The 15727-nt window shown below is 42.4% G+C and overlaps 1 protein-coding gene across 1 annotated transcript in view; it reads right to left on the minus strand.

Annotated features, from left to right (window-relative positions):
* Positions 1-15257, minus strand: part of VAT1 (vesicle amine transport 1) — a 65795-nt gene extending 50538 nt beyond the window's left edge. The window contains exon 1 of the mRNA XM_088480738.1: positions 14716-15257. Within this exon, the coding sequence (XP_088336864.1) occupies positions 14716-15144 (429 nt within the window). The 5' untranslated portion in view covers positions 15145-15257. The remainder of the gene's footprint in view (positions 1-14715) is intronic.
* Positions 15258-15727: the final 470 nt, after the last annotated feature.

A 15727-nucleotide genomic window follows, 5' to 3' on the forward strand; every position in this document is an offset into this window, starting at 1 on the left:
CAGAGTCTAAACCTGTATGATGAGTGTAATCTAGCAAAGTAGTTTTGTTTTTCCCAGGTTTTATGCAAATTAGATTTACATTGAGCGAGACAGTGGATCTGGTACACTGAGTGGTTGTTTGGCGCTACTGAAGCCAGTGTATAATGTTACAACTGTAGATATTACCATGGTTATATTGTGCCTCCACCTTTGAATAACTGGACTTTTATCAAGCCCCTGCCTCCTATAACTAGGGTTCTTAGTGATTAAGTTGGACCCAGTTTGGCATGAAGGTGGTTTAACAGACCACTCACCCTAGTTACAAGACTTTCTACAGAAGTCTTTAGATTAGACAAGGAAATATACACAAATGCCACAGCTTGATTTTAACAGTATTCTGATGTATAGTGTTAATACTTTCCTGTTCAACAGCTATGTGGTTTTCCCTTGATAAATGTGTGAGTATTCTTTCAATGCACAACCTAATGTATAAACTAATTTGAGGGTACTGGCCACATTGTGTTACATTTAGTTTTAAGTGTCAGAGTGCTCCATGCAAACATTACCATACACAAAGTAGAATAGTGGTATATAGCAGATTCCTAGGGGGCGATTTAATGGTTGGTAGCAACAGCCTAAAAAGTCTGGGCGCTATTACATTTTTTTGGGAGACCAGTCCCAAGGCAACACATTGCAGACTACTGCTCACACTCCTGAGGCATGAGCAGAAATACACATAAAGTAGGGCTTTAGGGCTGGTTGCGAGTCCCATGTGTAACTTAAAATGGTAGCACGTCCAGCACTTAGCACAAACAGTGCAGGGCTTGTTGCGCAAACAAATAGCTTCCAGGCTCCTAAGACGGGAGCCAACAATTGAATTGCCTCCCTACAGCAAGTCTGCTGGACTAGACATTTACAGTAGTTAGTCTAGATTTGCACTCCTATCTTCTGAAAGTAAAAGGAGTTTCGTATGATAGAGGGCTTGCTAGAAATTTAGTTACATGAGGGATTACTGTATCTGCAATCCTAGCATTTACTACTGAATAAGCCCAGTCACAAAAAAGTAATTTTTAAAATCACCACAAACCAGATTCATACAAGGGACAATACACAAGATAAGTACAGTCAAGGTTGACAGAACCCCCCGCAGAGAGGGTCCTGCTCAAGAAGCATTACAGAATAAAACTACCCATTCTTTCCAAATCAGGGTCATCAATTTTAAGCACTGGCTGGCATTTTACTTGCCTTCATGCAGTGAGAAAGAGTGCCCTTCATCCTTCCATAGCATTTCTTGGTCAGAATAACTCTGAAAAGGCCAAAAGTAGACATTGTGGTAAGTTGCACCCCTTTTAGTACTGAAAAATTGGGATTAATAAACACAAGTGTATGAAATATGGTTTAGTTTGTATTTTGAGGTTATTTATTTAGTTGTGAGTTTGTTTGTTTTTTTTAAACACAGAATATACATTTATATTGATACATACTTGCTGGGCACTCCATATAAAATAATTAAATTCAAATAGTTTCAGATGGAGACTTTATAGAAGTACATAAGCATCTACTTCTGGAGTGCTGTGGCTTAAGGATAGAGGTTTACATATATAATTTTTCTCTAAACCTAGAATAAAAACAGGGGTGCATCAGTGCTTTAATAGATTGTCAGATTAAAAAGTTAAGTGCAACTAAAAACAGGTAAACTTTGCCAGTTTACAGACTACTGGTTTTCATTAGCTTTTATATCAAAACTGATTTGAGTGTTTATGTACAAGGTGGCAAGGTTTACATTTAACTCATTTTTAATCTGTTAAAATAAACCTAGTTTAGTGCAGTATTTATCCTAGATATCATCAAGCCCTGAGGATTTAGGTATTTTAGGAAGTTGCAGTCACTTTAGCTACAGTCATGGTGCAACAGGATTTTCTTGGACAGAATCAGATAAGTGTTATGCTGGGTACACCGGCACATTGTGTACCAGTGATATGTCTGTAAACTACATTGACATATTGTGTGCTGTGCAGCACAGCCAATGCCCAATAAATCTGCAGATATATTGGTGCATTGTGCTGTGTCTATGGGTGGCCAAACAGCTTGTACACTTGTTGCAGAGGTGCTGGTGATTGACAGCTGAACTTGTTGGTCACATGTAAACGCTCGCCTAGTTAGGACATAACACATCGGAACGACGATTGGATTGTCGTTACTCACTTACCAATAGTCATAGGACGGTGCATCAGCTGGGTGAGCCGCCGCCCCCCCCCCCCCCACCACCCCCCATTACAAATTGGCTGATCTGTGTGCCGCTGTACTGTAAAAATGTGAGGGGTGGGGATAGGCAATGAACCAAAGGTTGGAAGGAGGGGGATATTTTAAAAATCCACACCTGCATATAAAGTGACAGGGGCATTGACACTGGGAATCTTGCCATGGGGGGCATTTTGTGAGGCGGGAATTAGTTTTACAATGTGGTTAAGTTGTTTGGGCTGGGCAGAATAAGTCCCATCCACCCATGCGGCTGTCAGACAGTTTAGGCAAGTCTATGTACACTTTGTACATAATTGCAAAAAATATTTATAATATAAAAATTAAATACACTTCTACTTGCAAGCTTTAAAATAAATTGTCTTTCTGCAGTTGTGTCATTGTGCTGTCATTATCTGGTAGCTGTAATTTGCAAACAGTTGAATACTCATCCTTATTTTGAGGTGTAAATTGACAATGTGGGTTTGATTGTTTTTTTTTCCCCATGGTGGATACATTTGGGAATTTAGATAGTAGACCGGGTGCAAAAAAAAAAAAAAAAAAAAACTAAAGTGACAGGAGTTTGGGGAGCAATATTCAGTCGTTCTGCATGTCACGCCCAGCAGCACTGGATTTAGCCACGTAAAGCAGCTAAACACATCGAAAGTCTTGGTTAGGGCATTAAACTGCCATTTGGGCAAACAAGCAGAGTTTTTGTACCTTTCTGTTTCTATCTCAGGAGGCTTTTAGAAGTGTGCACCTGTGTCACACCTAATCGGAGCATCAATATAATTGCTCTGTGTGGTGTCCATTATTTAGATGCCCAAAACATTTAAATTCCCCCCAATCATTAACCTGATTGCACAATTACCACTGCACTTAGTAATATGCATGCTTTCATTATTTGCTACACCACACAAAAAAAAAATAAAAAAATTGCTATGCCACTGTCCAGAGCTCAATCTAATAGGAAAAAGTGGAGCTTGGCAGGCCAGCGCTGAAGGCATTATTGCCTGCAGACAAGGGTGTGGGTAGGACTTAATTCTCAGATGTGAAGGGTATGGTAATATTGGCAGAATTTGCAGAACTGGCCTGGCAGTACTGAGCCCTAGAAGTACTGGGTAGAGCAGTGGATGTGTAAGTGGTGGTTTGTTAATACTAGGCAACTTACACAGGTTTAAACAGGCTATTAGTATGTTCGATGTATGGAGAGATTAGGTATGCTGGGTGTTCTAGTGAACCAGATGGTAATTGAGCATAGATCCTGGTAGTATGTAGTGGTGGGAATACATAAGATTTACCGTCAGTCGCATGGCTGGCAGTTCCAATCCAGACAGTGGCATCGAAGGAAATCCTGATCATCCTCAGGTACGTATAAACTAACCCAATTCTACCCCATAACCCTCCCTTAGGGGTGCCTAACCCTAACCTCCCCCCAAGTGCCTAACCCCAAGCCCCCCTTCCACTGCCTAAACCTAAATTGGGGGGTGCCTAACCCTAACCCCCCTTCCCCTAGCCTTAACCCAACCTCCCGGGGGAGGGTCTAACCCTAAACCTAACCCTCCCCCTGCAGCTGCCCACACCTGCCTTCGATCGGTAAGCCGGGTGTCTGGCTCCCGGCGTTTGACGTTGATAGTCAGACGCCTGTCATTTTACAGTCATTTAACCCTTGCTGGGATTAGACAGTCGGGAAGCTGACAATCAGGATTCTGTCCGTCAGCTTCACAACTGCTTCCCATAGTAGAGCACTCCTTGACACAAGCGGTAGTGGTACATAGTAACAGGGAGACTTGTATGGCTCTATAGCTGGAGAGGGCTCAGAGGCACATCCATGCAATACAGAGGCCGAAGGAGAAATGCGTGGTGTAGCCACCCATGTGAATTGTCACATGTCCTAGAGAAAAACAGCTCTACTTAAGTGGATGGAGGCAGCACTGAGCACTCCTCCCAATATATTTCTGTTTGATGAGGAGATTATGGTTTAAAGTGCACTTTTGATATAAGCGAGACATTGCCTTGTATAGAATTTTAGATAGTGATCCCAAACCAGCCTAGATACTTTCCTAAATTGTTAACCCTTTTCCACATATTTGAAAATCCCAGGTTATTGCACATGAACGATGTCAGTGGAAACAGCTTCATCCAGGTTCAGTCACCCAGAAATCCTTCATGGGTACATAGCAGGGTTTTACACAGGAAGGACCCAGGTGAGCTGCAGTGTAATTGGGTAACCTGGCTGGGTCACCCGACTGGTTATGTTTACAGCACAGGAAGAGCCACATTCTGGCACAAAAAGATGTCATCTCCAAGCACCAGCATTGCACCTGGGTGCAATGCGCAAGGCACAGATCCACGGTGGAAGAGGGGCCTGCCCTGTTTGGAACAGTGTTCCAAATCCCAGGTCTTGTGGAAAAGTGGTATCAGTAGTGATGCATTTTGGTCTGTATAAATGTATTAACAAACTAATGAAAACTAAGGTCTAGCACATTGAACTTGACATTTGTTTAATACAAATGTCTGTCTGAAATGGAATGAGTTTAAGGCTGTTCTAAAATCCAGCAATATGTAGTACTCTTTACAGATTTGTTACATTATGTTTTATACAGATCTATCCTACAAAAGGAAGAATCTACAAATCATTGATCTGAACCACATGCAGCAGATATCACTGAAGCAATCGCATTTCATCATCCCATCTAAAATTACCTTTTATGTTTACTGCCAAAGTGACAGCTTGCCAAGGTAATTTGTTTCAGTCACCGTGGAAACTGGTTTCCCAGAATGCCCTTCTTATGAGACACCACACACGCACTAGATAGAGAGGCAGCCGCAGCCAGCACATTATATCCAGTCATAATATTCTGAAGAGATTAATTTCCCCACAACAGTCATATGTTCTGAACATAAACCCAAATAGGAAATGTTTAATACACCTCAGATATGCCCCCTCCCAAAATATCCCAACTGCCCAATACAATCTTACCTTGTCTACAGACCCATTTCCCACTTACAGGATGACTGCAGCTAGAGGTGCTGAGCAACCCAGATGCTGCATCTTAAGGCGCATATCCACATGTTATAAATGGCCGATTGAATGATAACTACATTGTTTATTAATCGTGCAGTGACTATGCTGGCAGCGATGCTCGCGCCTGCTGGTCATTGTTGGCATCAGTCATCGCCTGAACATACTACCCAACCTGACAATAGACAGGTTGTGCATGTTGAGGGAGGAGGGAGGATGTCTGCACTGAATGATATAGTTCAGTGTGGGCACATTTTCCACTGCACAGTATAATGAACACAAGGTTATCGTTCAATTGTTCTTGTGTAGTGGATATGCACCTTTACAGTTCACAGCTAGACCTGGTTACAGCCACAGAAAGATGGGCAAGGAAATTGATGTCAATTGGTCAACTCTCCCACCGCCTAACTTCACGGGTCACTGCAGACAATGAGGAACAGTGAATACAGTACTTTATACCATTCAGTAGTTGTATTTTACCTAGTTGTACTATTTATGTACACTTCAGCTACTCTTAGGAGAAACTGCTAAAAAGCCAAGTCCTTGTTAGAAATTCATTCCTTTTACAGTCTTATGTTCTGTAAATTTTGACACGTACTTTTAGTCTTACTTTGATTGGGGGGGTTTCTGCAGGAATTACAGTCAAGTATTGCTGCAATGCTCAAGTCTGCACCCATCAGCCAATTATGGTAGTGTTGACTGCAAGTTTTAGGGGTGGAAAAACTCAATGCTAGCAGTCCCATACTAGAACAACTCATTGCTTCGAGGTCAAATTGAACTACCCCAAGTATTTGGCCACAGATGAGAGTATTTCAGATCATAGAACAGTAGTGATTTACACTTTTGTATTCCATATTTCTAAAGATGTTCATACTTTATATCACCAGTATCTATTTAGCACTCCTCAAATTGGGGTGAAGTTGCACATACTAGAACGACTTTTCAAACAGACATGAGATTTTAAAGGAGTACCTTAATCTACTGAACATTGTATGATTTCCTTACCAAACCACCAAAAGTCTTACATGTTACACAAGTCACTAGGCATACATTTCTGCTATGTCACTGGTCATGGGAGAAAATTCTTACCCTTCATCTGTAACCATCTGACTGAAGATAAACCTACAGGCTCCCTCTCTGGACCTTTCACCCCATGGTGACATCACATCTCCAGTGATTCATTCTGTATTAACATAGTTTTCACTTTGAACTGTTCCTACACTGCACATTATCAGCCTATAGAAGAGGGGATATTTATGAAAACTTAGAGAGAAGTACCATAGGCATGTTTGAAAAATGACCATTAAGCTGGGTACAAACTGACCAATACATCACCCATTCAATTAAACAGGCAATATATCTAATGCACTGGCGGGTGTGTACAGACGATAAGTCTGAAAAATGTTATTCAGTCACCACACCTGTCCAGCAGCACAGCTGGTTAATTTTGGCATATCTGGCTGTGTACTGGGCAGGCAAATTCAAGCGCCCATCCAGTTGTGATCTCAACGCTGAAACATCGCCAGAATGACTGGTAAGTATGCACTTACTTATTGTTATATAGGTTGGCAGCTTGGCCAAGTGTGTAACCAGCTTTAGGAGCAGATTGTTTGGCACTTCCTCTCTCCAAACCTTAATAAAATGTGCTCTTTAATTCCAAATAGTTATATAACTATAATGGAATCCAGTGTCGCTCAAACACAAAAACTGGTTGATACACTGGTGTGATGCAATAGCCCAGCTGCAGCAACTGAAACATTGCCACTACCAAGATCCAGTGGTTCCTCCTTTCCTAGCCAGCTTGTCGTAATGGTGTGCTCAATCCTGGAGGATCACTGAACAGGATGTATATGTACAAAAAGCATTATTTAATAGACACCCTTATGAGCATGCTTACCTAAGCTCTTTATAAAATAATGTATAGTGGGTTCTATTCACTAAGCCTTGGAGATCAAATGGAGATAGACGAGTCCCGCCCAATCCGCTCGTAACTCATTTTTGAAACACAGCCTGTTAATAGACAGTTAGGAGCCGATTGGTTGGGACTCTCCATGGCTTAATGAATATTACAGATCAGATAAACATTGAAACAAAGCATGAGCACCACAGAACAATCTTAAAGCCAGCAGGTTGTACCAGCTAACTGCTGAATAAGATTGCAAAACTAAGCTAGTGTGTGTAAAAGCAGTTTGTTTCGCAATCATCCCAAACACTGGAAACTTTATAACAGGATTGCATAATTGAAGTGTAGTAAGTTTTAATAAGACAAGATAGCACCATTACCACTGAGACTGCCTGCTTGCATGCTTATAAGATATGGTAGCTACAAGTGGCAAGAAGGCCGTTTGCAGACAAAACATTTCCTGCACACAAACTATGAATATATGGTTCCTACAAAATTATCTTACCAGACTCCGAAATGGATGCAAGATATTGCTGTGATTGAAATTCAGAAAATTAAAAAAAAAAAAAAAAAAAAAATTAGAAAAAAAAAAGCCCATTTAACTGTAGAGCAGCAAGGAAATAAATGAAATGATATTCTGCAGTGCATGCAAGAGACACCCCTTTCACACTGCCATCAAGTAACCCAGGTTATTGCACATGGGCGCACAGAAGTCTGGGTTGTTGTGCAGTGCAGAAGGAGCCAGTTGAAATAACCTGGGTCGAGTGACCCGGCATGTCAACTGTGGTAGAGAGCAAGGTTGAACACGAGTTCAACCCCATTCACTGCATAGGGTGAACCAGCACTTGGAGTGGAGATCTCCAAGCACCGGCTCAGTGGCGAAATTGTCAACCGGCATTCGTGCTGACTCTGAGTCCCCAGTCTGAAAGGGGTTTCAGATGGGTTGCACCTGGGATCGACGCATGTGACATGCAGTTAGTGATGTGAAAGGGTAAAGCAAACAGATTATAGGCAGAGGCTCAGGAAGCATGTTGTAATTTATAGGTATGGCACCCACTTGCCAAGTTATGGGTTTTTTTTTAATAAAGAACTCAGATTTGGAAGTTTGTATACTGTCAAGAATCTTAGTCTGTATACTGGTTGTGGCTAATAACCACATAAACAATATACACAGACTCCAATAGCAAGGGAGTATATGCAAACTAGGAGGGGAAAAAAAAAAAATCAGTACACTTACAGCTTCTTATTTACATTTGCCAAAGTTTTACACAGAATACAATGTGGGGAGTTGGAAATTGCAAGCCAACAGCCTTGCTATATAGCATGACATGGGGTGGAGAGTAGAAGCTTACATACTTAGGTACCAATTATTTGCCACATAATCCCCCCCAAAAAAACACCTGTTTTTGGAGGATACCTGTGAATATTTAGTATACCCTAGATCAGTGGTTCTCAAACTCTGTCCTCAGGACCCCACACAGGTCATATTTTCCAGGTCACCAGGCAGGTGCACAGGTGTATTCATTACTCACCGACACATTTTAAAAATCCACAGGTGGAGGTAATTTACTTTATTACATGAGACCTGGAAAACATGCACTGTTTGGGGTCCTGAGGACAGAGTTTGAGAACCTGTGCCCTAGATATATAGAATATCTGCTGCTTTCCCTCCATTTCCATCAGCACCGCAAACCCCACAGGTTTCTATGGGGAATGCAATGCTGTCAAATTTACCAAGCTCCGCAATGCAAAGCATTCTGTAACTTTGTACACCAGCTTATGCCATCTTAAGATAGCAGCTTGCGCTATAGCCTATGGGTTACACATCAAAAATACCGGGAGTTCCACAGGAACCCCTCCCCCGGCTATGGCAACTGCACATGCATGATCTGTGAACTGTGCATGCACAGGATCCCCGATGCAGAAGTCCTTTTTGGAACCCCTATTCCTGCGTGTGCTCTTTAGAACATCCAATATGGTGCGCAAATTGCATAGCAATTTTAAATAAATGGGCCCCTTAAACTTGTGTTGTGCCTCGAAACACTGTTCAATTGTTGCCAACACAGAACAGTTATCTTGATACAAGTTACTTGGCACATAACCAAAAAAAAAAAAAAAAAAGTAAAGTCAGCTGTGTAATCCAAGGAGAGAAGACTTAAGGCCCCCATACATCAGCAATTGATTGCAGCAATCATGCAATTTACAGTCGATTGTGTATAAAAATTTCCTTTTTCAATTGATTGCAGACTTGCCACAACCGATTGAAAAAGGGAAAGATTTTTTTTATACACAATCGATTGCAAATTACACTATTGCTGCAATCAATCTCTGATATATGGGGGCCTTTAATCCCACGCCATCAGTTCCCTAGGTGGACTTTTCCTTGCAGCTTCAGGAGCTGCAAGGAAAAGTATGCGAGAGAAAAGGCCCCCATACATCAGCAATTGATTGCAGCAATCATGCAATTTGCAATCGATTGAAAAAGGGAAAGAGTTTATACACAATCGATTGCAAATTGCTGCAATCAATTGCTGATGTACGGGGGCCTAAAGGCACCATGGGGGCTCAACTCGCGGGGAAACCCATTGATTCCAGTTTGTGGAATCAGTGGGTTTCAGCAACCTTGTCAGATTTACTGCAGGGGAAAAATGGCATTTTTTAATTAACTAACATTTCCCTGTGGGGTGCAGCTATCCAGCAGCCAACCGGATTCACCCCCTAAGCATCTCAAACACAAAGATTAGAAGACTAAATTACATATGCCCAAAATAAAATAAAAAAAACAAAAAAACAATTCAATCGGGCTATGTATTCTTGCAAACTAGTAGACCACCAAGATGGAAATTCAAATTGGTAGGATTTTGAGTATGCAAATTTGAAACTTAAATATTGCAACTAGTTTTCAAGAAGCTTTCACATCCTTCTCATAGTACAATTGTAAATGGCCATTCCCAGGAATTAAGGCAAAATGGCACGTTAAGGGGCATATGTTTCAAAGCTTGATGCAAGAAATCTGAGATATGACCAATCAGCTTCTAACTCAGATTTTAAGTTATAGTAGGAGCCAATTGGTTGGCAAAATATATCTTACATCAAGCTTTGATACATACGCCCATAAATCTACAATGGGCACGATTCTATTCAACTCGAAGTGAATAGTGCCGGGAATCAGCTCCCGAAGCTATTCAATTCATGTGCGCTGTTAAGCCCGACTAGGAGGGATGCGAGCAGAAATCTGACAAGAGTCCACGCGCAAAGCGGTTTCCTGACCATAGCGCAGGAAAACAGCATCGTGCCAGGAAGTTTAGTCAGAGAATGCCCATTCTCTCGCCTAAACACCCTGTTTAAATGTGCGAGCATGAGACTTCCCTGGCCTAACATCACGATGGATTGAATAGCTCCAGGAGCTCATTCCCAGCACTACTCACTTCACATTTAATTGAATCGTGCCCAATGTGTGACCAGCAAGATGTGGATGAGAACTAGAGAAATCACTCCGAACCCCAGTATTAAAAGAAGGATGTGCTAAATTGTCAAATGGTAAACTTACATTTTGAAGTAATTTAAAAGTGGTAGGCAACAAATGTTCTCAAATTAAAAGTCTGTACAGTATTTGAGTACAGAAAATTTTAGTCTGTTTCAGTGTTCAGACAAGTTTACAAAGTGCTGAAGAAAAAAAAAAATAAATTAAACCTAACTAGTGGGCCCTATACATCTGCTGGCCGATTCACTGATCGGACCAGAACTGGAAATGCCGGCCATTGGGGAATCTTAAAATTCTACAGGTTAAAAATCCCCAATTTGCTGATCACTAATATTTTGATAATGACCAGCAAATCCAACATGTTGTATTTCACCGATACCCCAAACCCAGTGTCTGATCAGTAAACAGGCCCAAAACATCGCTGATGTATGGGGGTCTTTAGACAAGACAAAATAGTTGACTGTCCTTATGTAGTAAAGGCTGTATATTCCAGAATGATATTCCATATTTGTTAGAATCCATTTAGGAGGACAGCGCTAACCATATGGTGGGAACATATTAGCATTAGAAGCCTTATGCACATTATGACTCTTCCCACACAACAATTGGCGTGCATTATACAATGTTGCTGCAGTCAAGAAAGTAGAGTGGGAGGAAGGCTTGTATATAGAACAACGCGTGCCTTTACCATGTTTGTGGAACAGGCCTCAGACATGTAAAGTATGTGTGAATCCCCTAGTTTGCTACGTTTTCAGACACTAGAAATCCCACCACTGCACAGAAAGTGATCAGGACACAGGTCAGTACTTCCTGATGAACACCAGATTGAATTGCTTCGGATAACCAGTAACATTTTATTAATCCCTATAATAAATTCTACACTATACAAATCGTAAAGAATAGAGAATCCAATAAACCAGTTCTGTTGTGGGGTAGAAGATAGATTACCTAAAACCAAGTATAGCAGGAGGGACAATCTGGGGAAAAAAAAAAAAAAAAAAAAAGAAGAAGAGGTTCAAGATGGAGCCCAGTACCATCGACAATGCTGCTGCCACCAAGGAGAATGCCCAATGGAGAGTATGGAGAGTGCACTGGTGGGCAGGGAGGAGGTCTCAGGTGGCGATTCAATGAGACGCAGACGTTACCAGATGAGGTACACAGCACCCAGTGCTTCCTGCAGGACCAGCTCAATTTTAAAAACAGAGGCCATAACTGCCAGTCACATGTAAAAACACATTATAGCACATATTATACAATCTGACTAGATAACACCCCATATCTGGACCAAAAACCAACTCATAGGTGGTTTAACAGACTAGGAACTACACAGAAGTATAAAACTATCTACATAAAGCCATCAATGGTTCAGACATAATTGGCACATAAGAGTGTAATTAAGCAAATTTTACTATAAATCTCTACATTGAGCCTTTGTTTATTGGGTGCCAGCAATCCACAGTATTGCTCCAGAAATAAACCACAGCTATGAGAAACACTACAGCAATGGGTAAAGAAAGTTAGGACTAACCATAGAAACTGAGGCATCTGTAAGCCATAGAATGCTGCAAGTTAAATCAATTATGCTTTCAGGCAACAACCACAGCCTCTTCTATTCATAAATTGTCTATTTTTAAACATTAGAAGCCTTATTGCAGAGCCCTGTTGTGTTTTCTGAAATTAGGTGTGGTTATGGGAAGCAAGCATCTGATCTAGCTACAAGGCTCCTAGAATCCCACATTTTAACACTTTATTTTTCTCTCACCACAGCAGAGAGACAGCCTAGTGCATGATTACAAACTAATACATGACCAAATATTTTACAATGATGAATGAGCTTGAAACTTATATGTACCTTTGGCAGCCACACCCAGTTACCAGTGGATATACTACTACAGCATGTTCCATGGGATAGCAAACTAGGCCGGCAGACATTTCATATGGCAAAAGATTGCCTAGTCCTAGAGCAGGGATGGCGAACCTCAGGCCTGGGGGCAGAATGAGGAGCTTTTTTTCTGCTAGCCTCATCTGGCTAGCAGGGTGCCTGGAATGGCACCCTGCAGCCAGAATCTATGCAGCAGTGCCGCCTGGAGTGTCCTTGGGACGCTTCAGATGGTCACACTGCTGCCCTTACAGCTCCCTGGAGCATCCTCAGGATGCTCCAGGAATTGCTGTAATCACTGGCGATCATGGGCCCATCCTGTGTGATGGGACACAGAGGGCGTGGCTTGCAAATAATGTTTCTGTATATATCAAAAAAAAAAAAAAGGGTTTCCCATCCCTATCCTAGAGGATGACTATGCAGTACACTATGTCAGATGTAGTACAAACCATATAGTGTGAAAGTGTTGGCAGTTTGTAGTATGCACACTGCTAGCCATGACATATCATTTGACATCTACAGTGATGTTTGAATTCATTCTATAAAATTTAGCATGCTTACCATCTTAGGCCAAAATTGAACATGAAGTGTCAGAACTCCATGCTACACATACAAGACGTTATGTAAACACTAGAAACTGTTCACAAGAACCAATGGGAAGAAGTAGTCTAACATTTATCAAAAACAAGGTTTAAAATGTTAATTTATTGGCTACTTGGACTGACAATGAAGCAAGCAATGCCTTATTCAACAAGTTTTTGTTGAAAGTGCCATCTTTAAGTTTACCAAGTGTGATACCATGGTCCTCAAGAGCTTGTTGCAAAGCGATTGCATAAATACAACTGCTTCTCCAAAATTCTGTGTTATATATGGTTGTGTTGCAAGCATCTTCCAGACAGCATGTGCAGACTCACCCACCCCTTACATTACTATGGAGAAGGACTGAACCAAAATACCCTGCCATATGACAGAAGCAATAAACACTAAAATAAAGACAATTTTCACACATTTAAGGCAGAATTCAATTGTTTTCTCACGCCCAATCTCCTGTCTAAAGTGACAGATCGCAGGGAGGGCGGGGAGAAAGAATCCATTGATTAGAATATTGCGCCCGATGAGGTCAGGTTTAGCCAAATAAAACTGCTACAACCGACCAGAGTGCTGGTTGCGATCGTTAAAAAAGTGCGTTTTGGGTGCCCAAACTGGTCACTTCATGCATCTCAGCTGGCACCCCCCTAGGCAGCTGATCGCATCTGATAAGAGCAACTATTGAATAGCTTCATCAGGCGCAAAGGGGGGGGGGGGGGGATAAGAATTAAATTCCACCCTTAGAGAGAATAGGAAACTTCTAAAAACGTACTATTTCAGACATGTCTGCATTTACAAAAAAGCACCCTTACCACCACTACAATTGCCCTAATGGAGCATGCTTACCAACTGAGTGCAGACACTGCAGAGCAATAAGGCACTGATACAGAGCAGTAAGGCAATGATACAGAGACAAGGCAAGATACTTGGGTGTGGTCTTCAGACAAAGGCCATGCATCTACATCACATGATGAATGCATGAAGCTGAGAGACGCAATAGGGCAGGCAAAGGATTGGCTCAATTGCCAATAACTATTAAACTACTCTAGTATTTGCAATTAGCGGGGAGTCACTGCCACTTTAGTCAAAAAAACAAATAGATTTTGCACTAACAGCCAGGCAATAGGGCCATGCTGCGCCTATTACTACGGGAGCACCAGCGCCCCCTCGTGAGGCTACATAGGGTCAGCGCCTGTGGTTATTACAGCGCAAACGCCTCGTAATCACTAAATTGTTGATGTATACACAAACAACGTATAGTAGCATCACTTGATAGTCGAGTCCATTTAATGTGGATAATCATTACTGCCTTCCAACAAGCAAGGATCAGGTCATATTAGATTTTACCAACACAATGTTCAACAGATGGGGGCACACCCATGCTGCCCTAGTCTTAGTACTATTTGGTGGGTAAAGAGTTAGGATAAATTCCATATTAGCTGGCAGCGCCAATGTATTTCAGCCCTGTGACATGTTGTGATGTATTACAGTGTACCTGATTACACCTCAGCAGACATGAATCACGTATACAGCAGCAGAACATTGGATGTCACACATGCAGCACATCAGGGCAGTGCCGTCCCTACAGAGCCAATGGATAAAGCAATGCGGCCACTCACCTGCCTGTCGGTCACCCCCTCTCCTAACTCCTCCACGACGCCAGCGCACTCCATGCCCAGGGAGGTTGGTAGAGACGGCAGGCGGTCGTACACTCCTTGTCTGGCAAACAGATCGGAGAAGTTCAAACCGCAGGCGCTCACTCGTACGAGAAGCTCCCCGGCTTTGGGCTTGGGGGTTCCCTTCTTAATCTGCAGCTTGACTTTGTCATAGCCCCCGTGCGCTGAGAGGACCAGGGACTTGTAAGTGACTTCAGGCTGCTGGGGCGCTGCTGGCTCTGCCGCTGCTGCTGCTGTCTCCTCTACCGGCTTCTGCTCCTCCTGCACCGGCGACTCTTCCTTCTTCTGCTCTACAACCTGGCTTTGCTCCTCTGCCGGCGGCGGCTGCTGCTGCTCTGGCTGGGCGGGGGCCGCTTCTTCTCCTGCAGACATGGTCGGTGGGATGCGGGGAGCGCAGTGTTATCCCGGAGACAGGCTCAGTACAATGATTCTAGCAGCAGCACAGTGGGGAGTGACCGGCTCTCAACTGAGACAGGGAGACAGAGGAGGAGTCCAGAAGCTGCCAGCTGACTGCCTTTTATTCCGCCCGATTAAAGAGACATGATACAATGAGTTTCACATACATACATGCATGCATGCATGCATGCATGCATACATACAGTGACCTCCTTATACAGCTGTTACAGGGACACAGTTATACAGATACAGTTTCACAGTCATACACAGAGACTAATGTCACACTTTCCTATACCTGCCAGTCTGAGCCTTTACTAATTATTTTCAAATACAAAAATTTGGAAGGAAATTTATTAAATCAATCATTTGATTAGAGGCAAGGTTACTGCGAATCGATATAAGTGTGAATAGAGGGGCAGACATTTATTACACTGGCTTGCTTTTTGGACTTTGGAACATAGGGCAGAGAGCGTAGTCCCTATTAATTATAATGGGGACTGCGATCTGCAGTGTTACAGATGTGTCCTTACACCGCTGCACCGCACACCCTGCACCCATA

Source organism: Taudactylus pleione, unplaced genomic scaffold, assembly GCF_031769625.1.
Source record: "Taudactylus pleione unplaced genomic scaffold, aTauple2 ptg000256l, whole genome shotgun sequence".
NCBI lineage: Eukaryota > Metazoa > Chordata > Amphibia > Anura > Myobatrachidae > Taudactylus > Taudactylus pleione.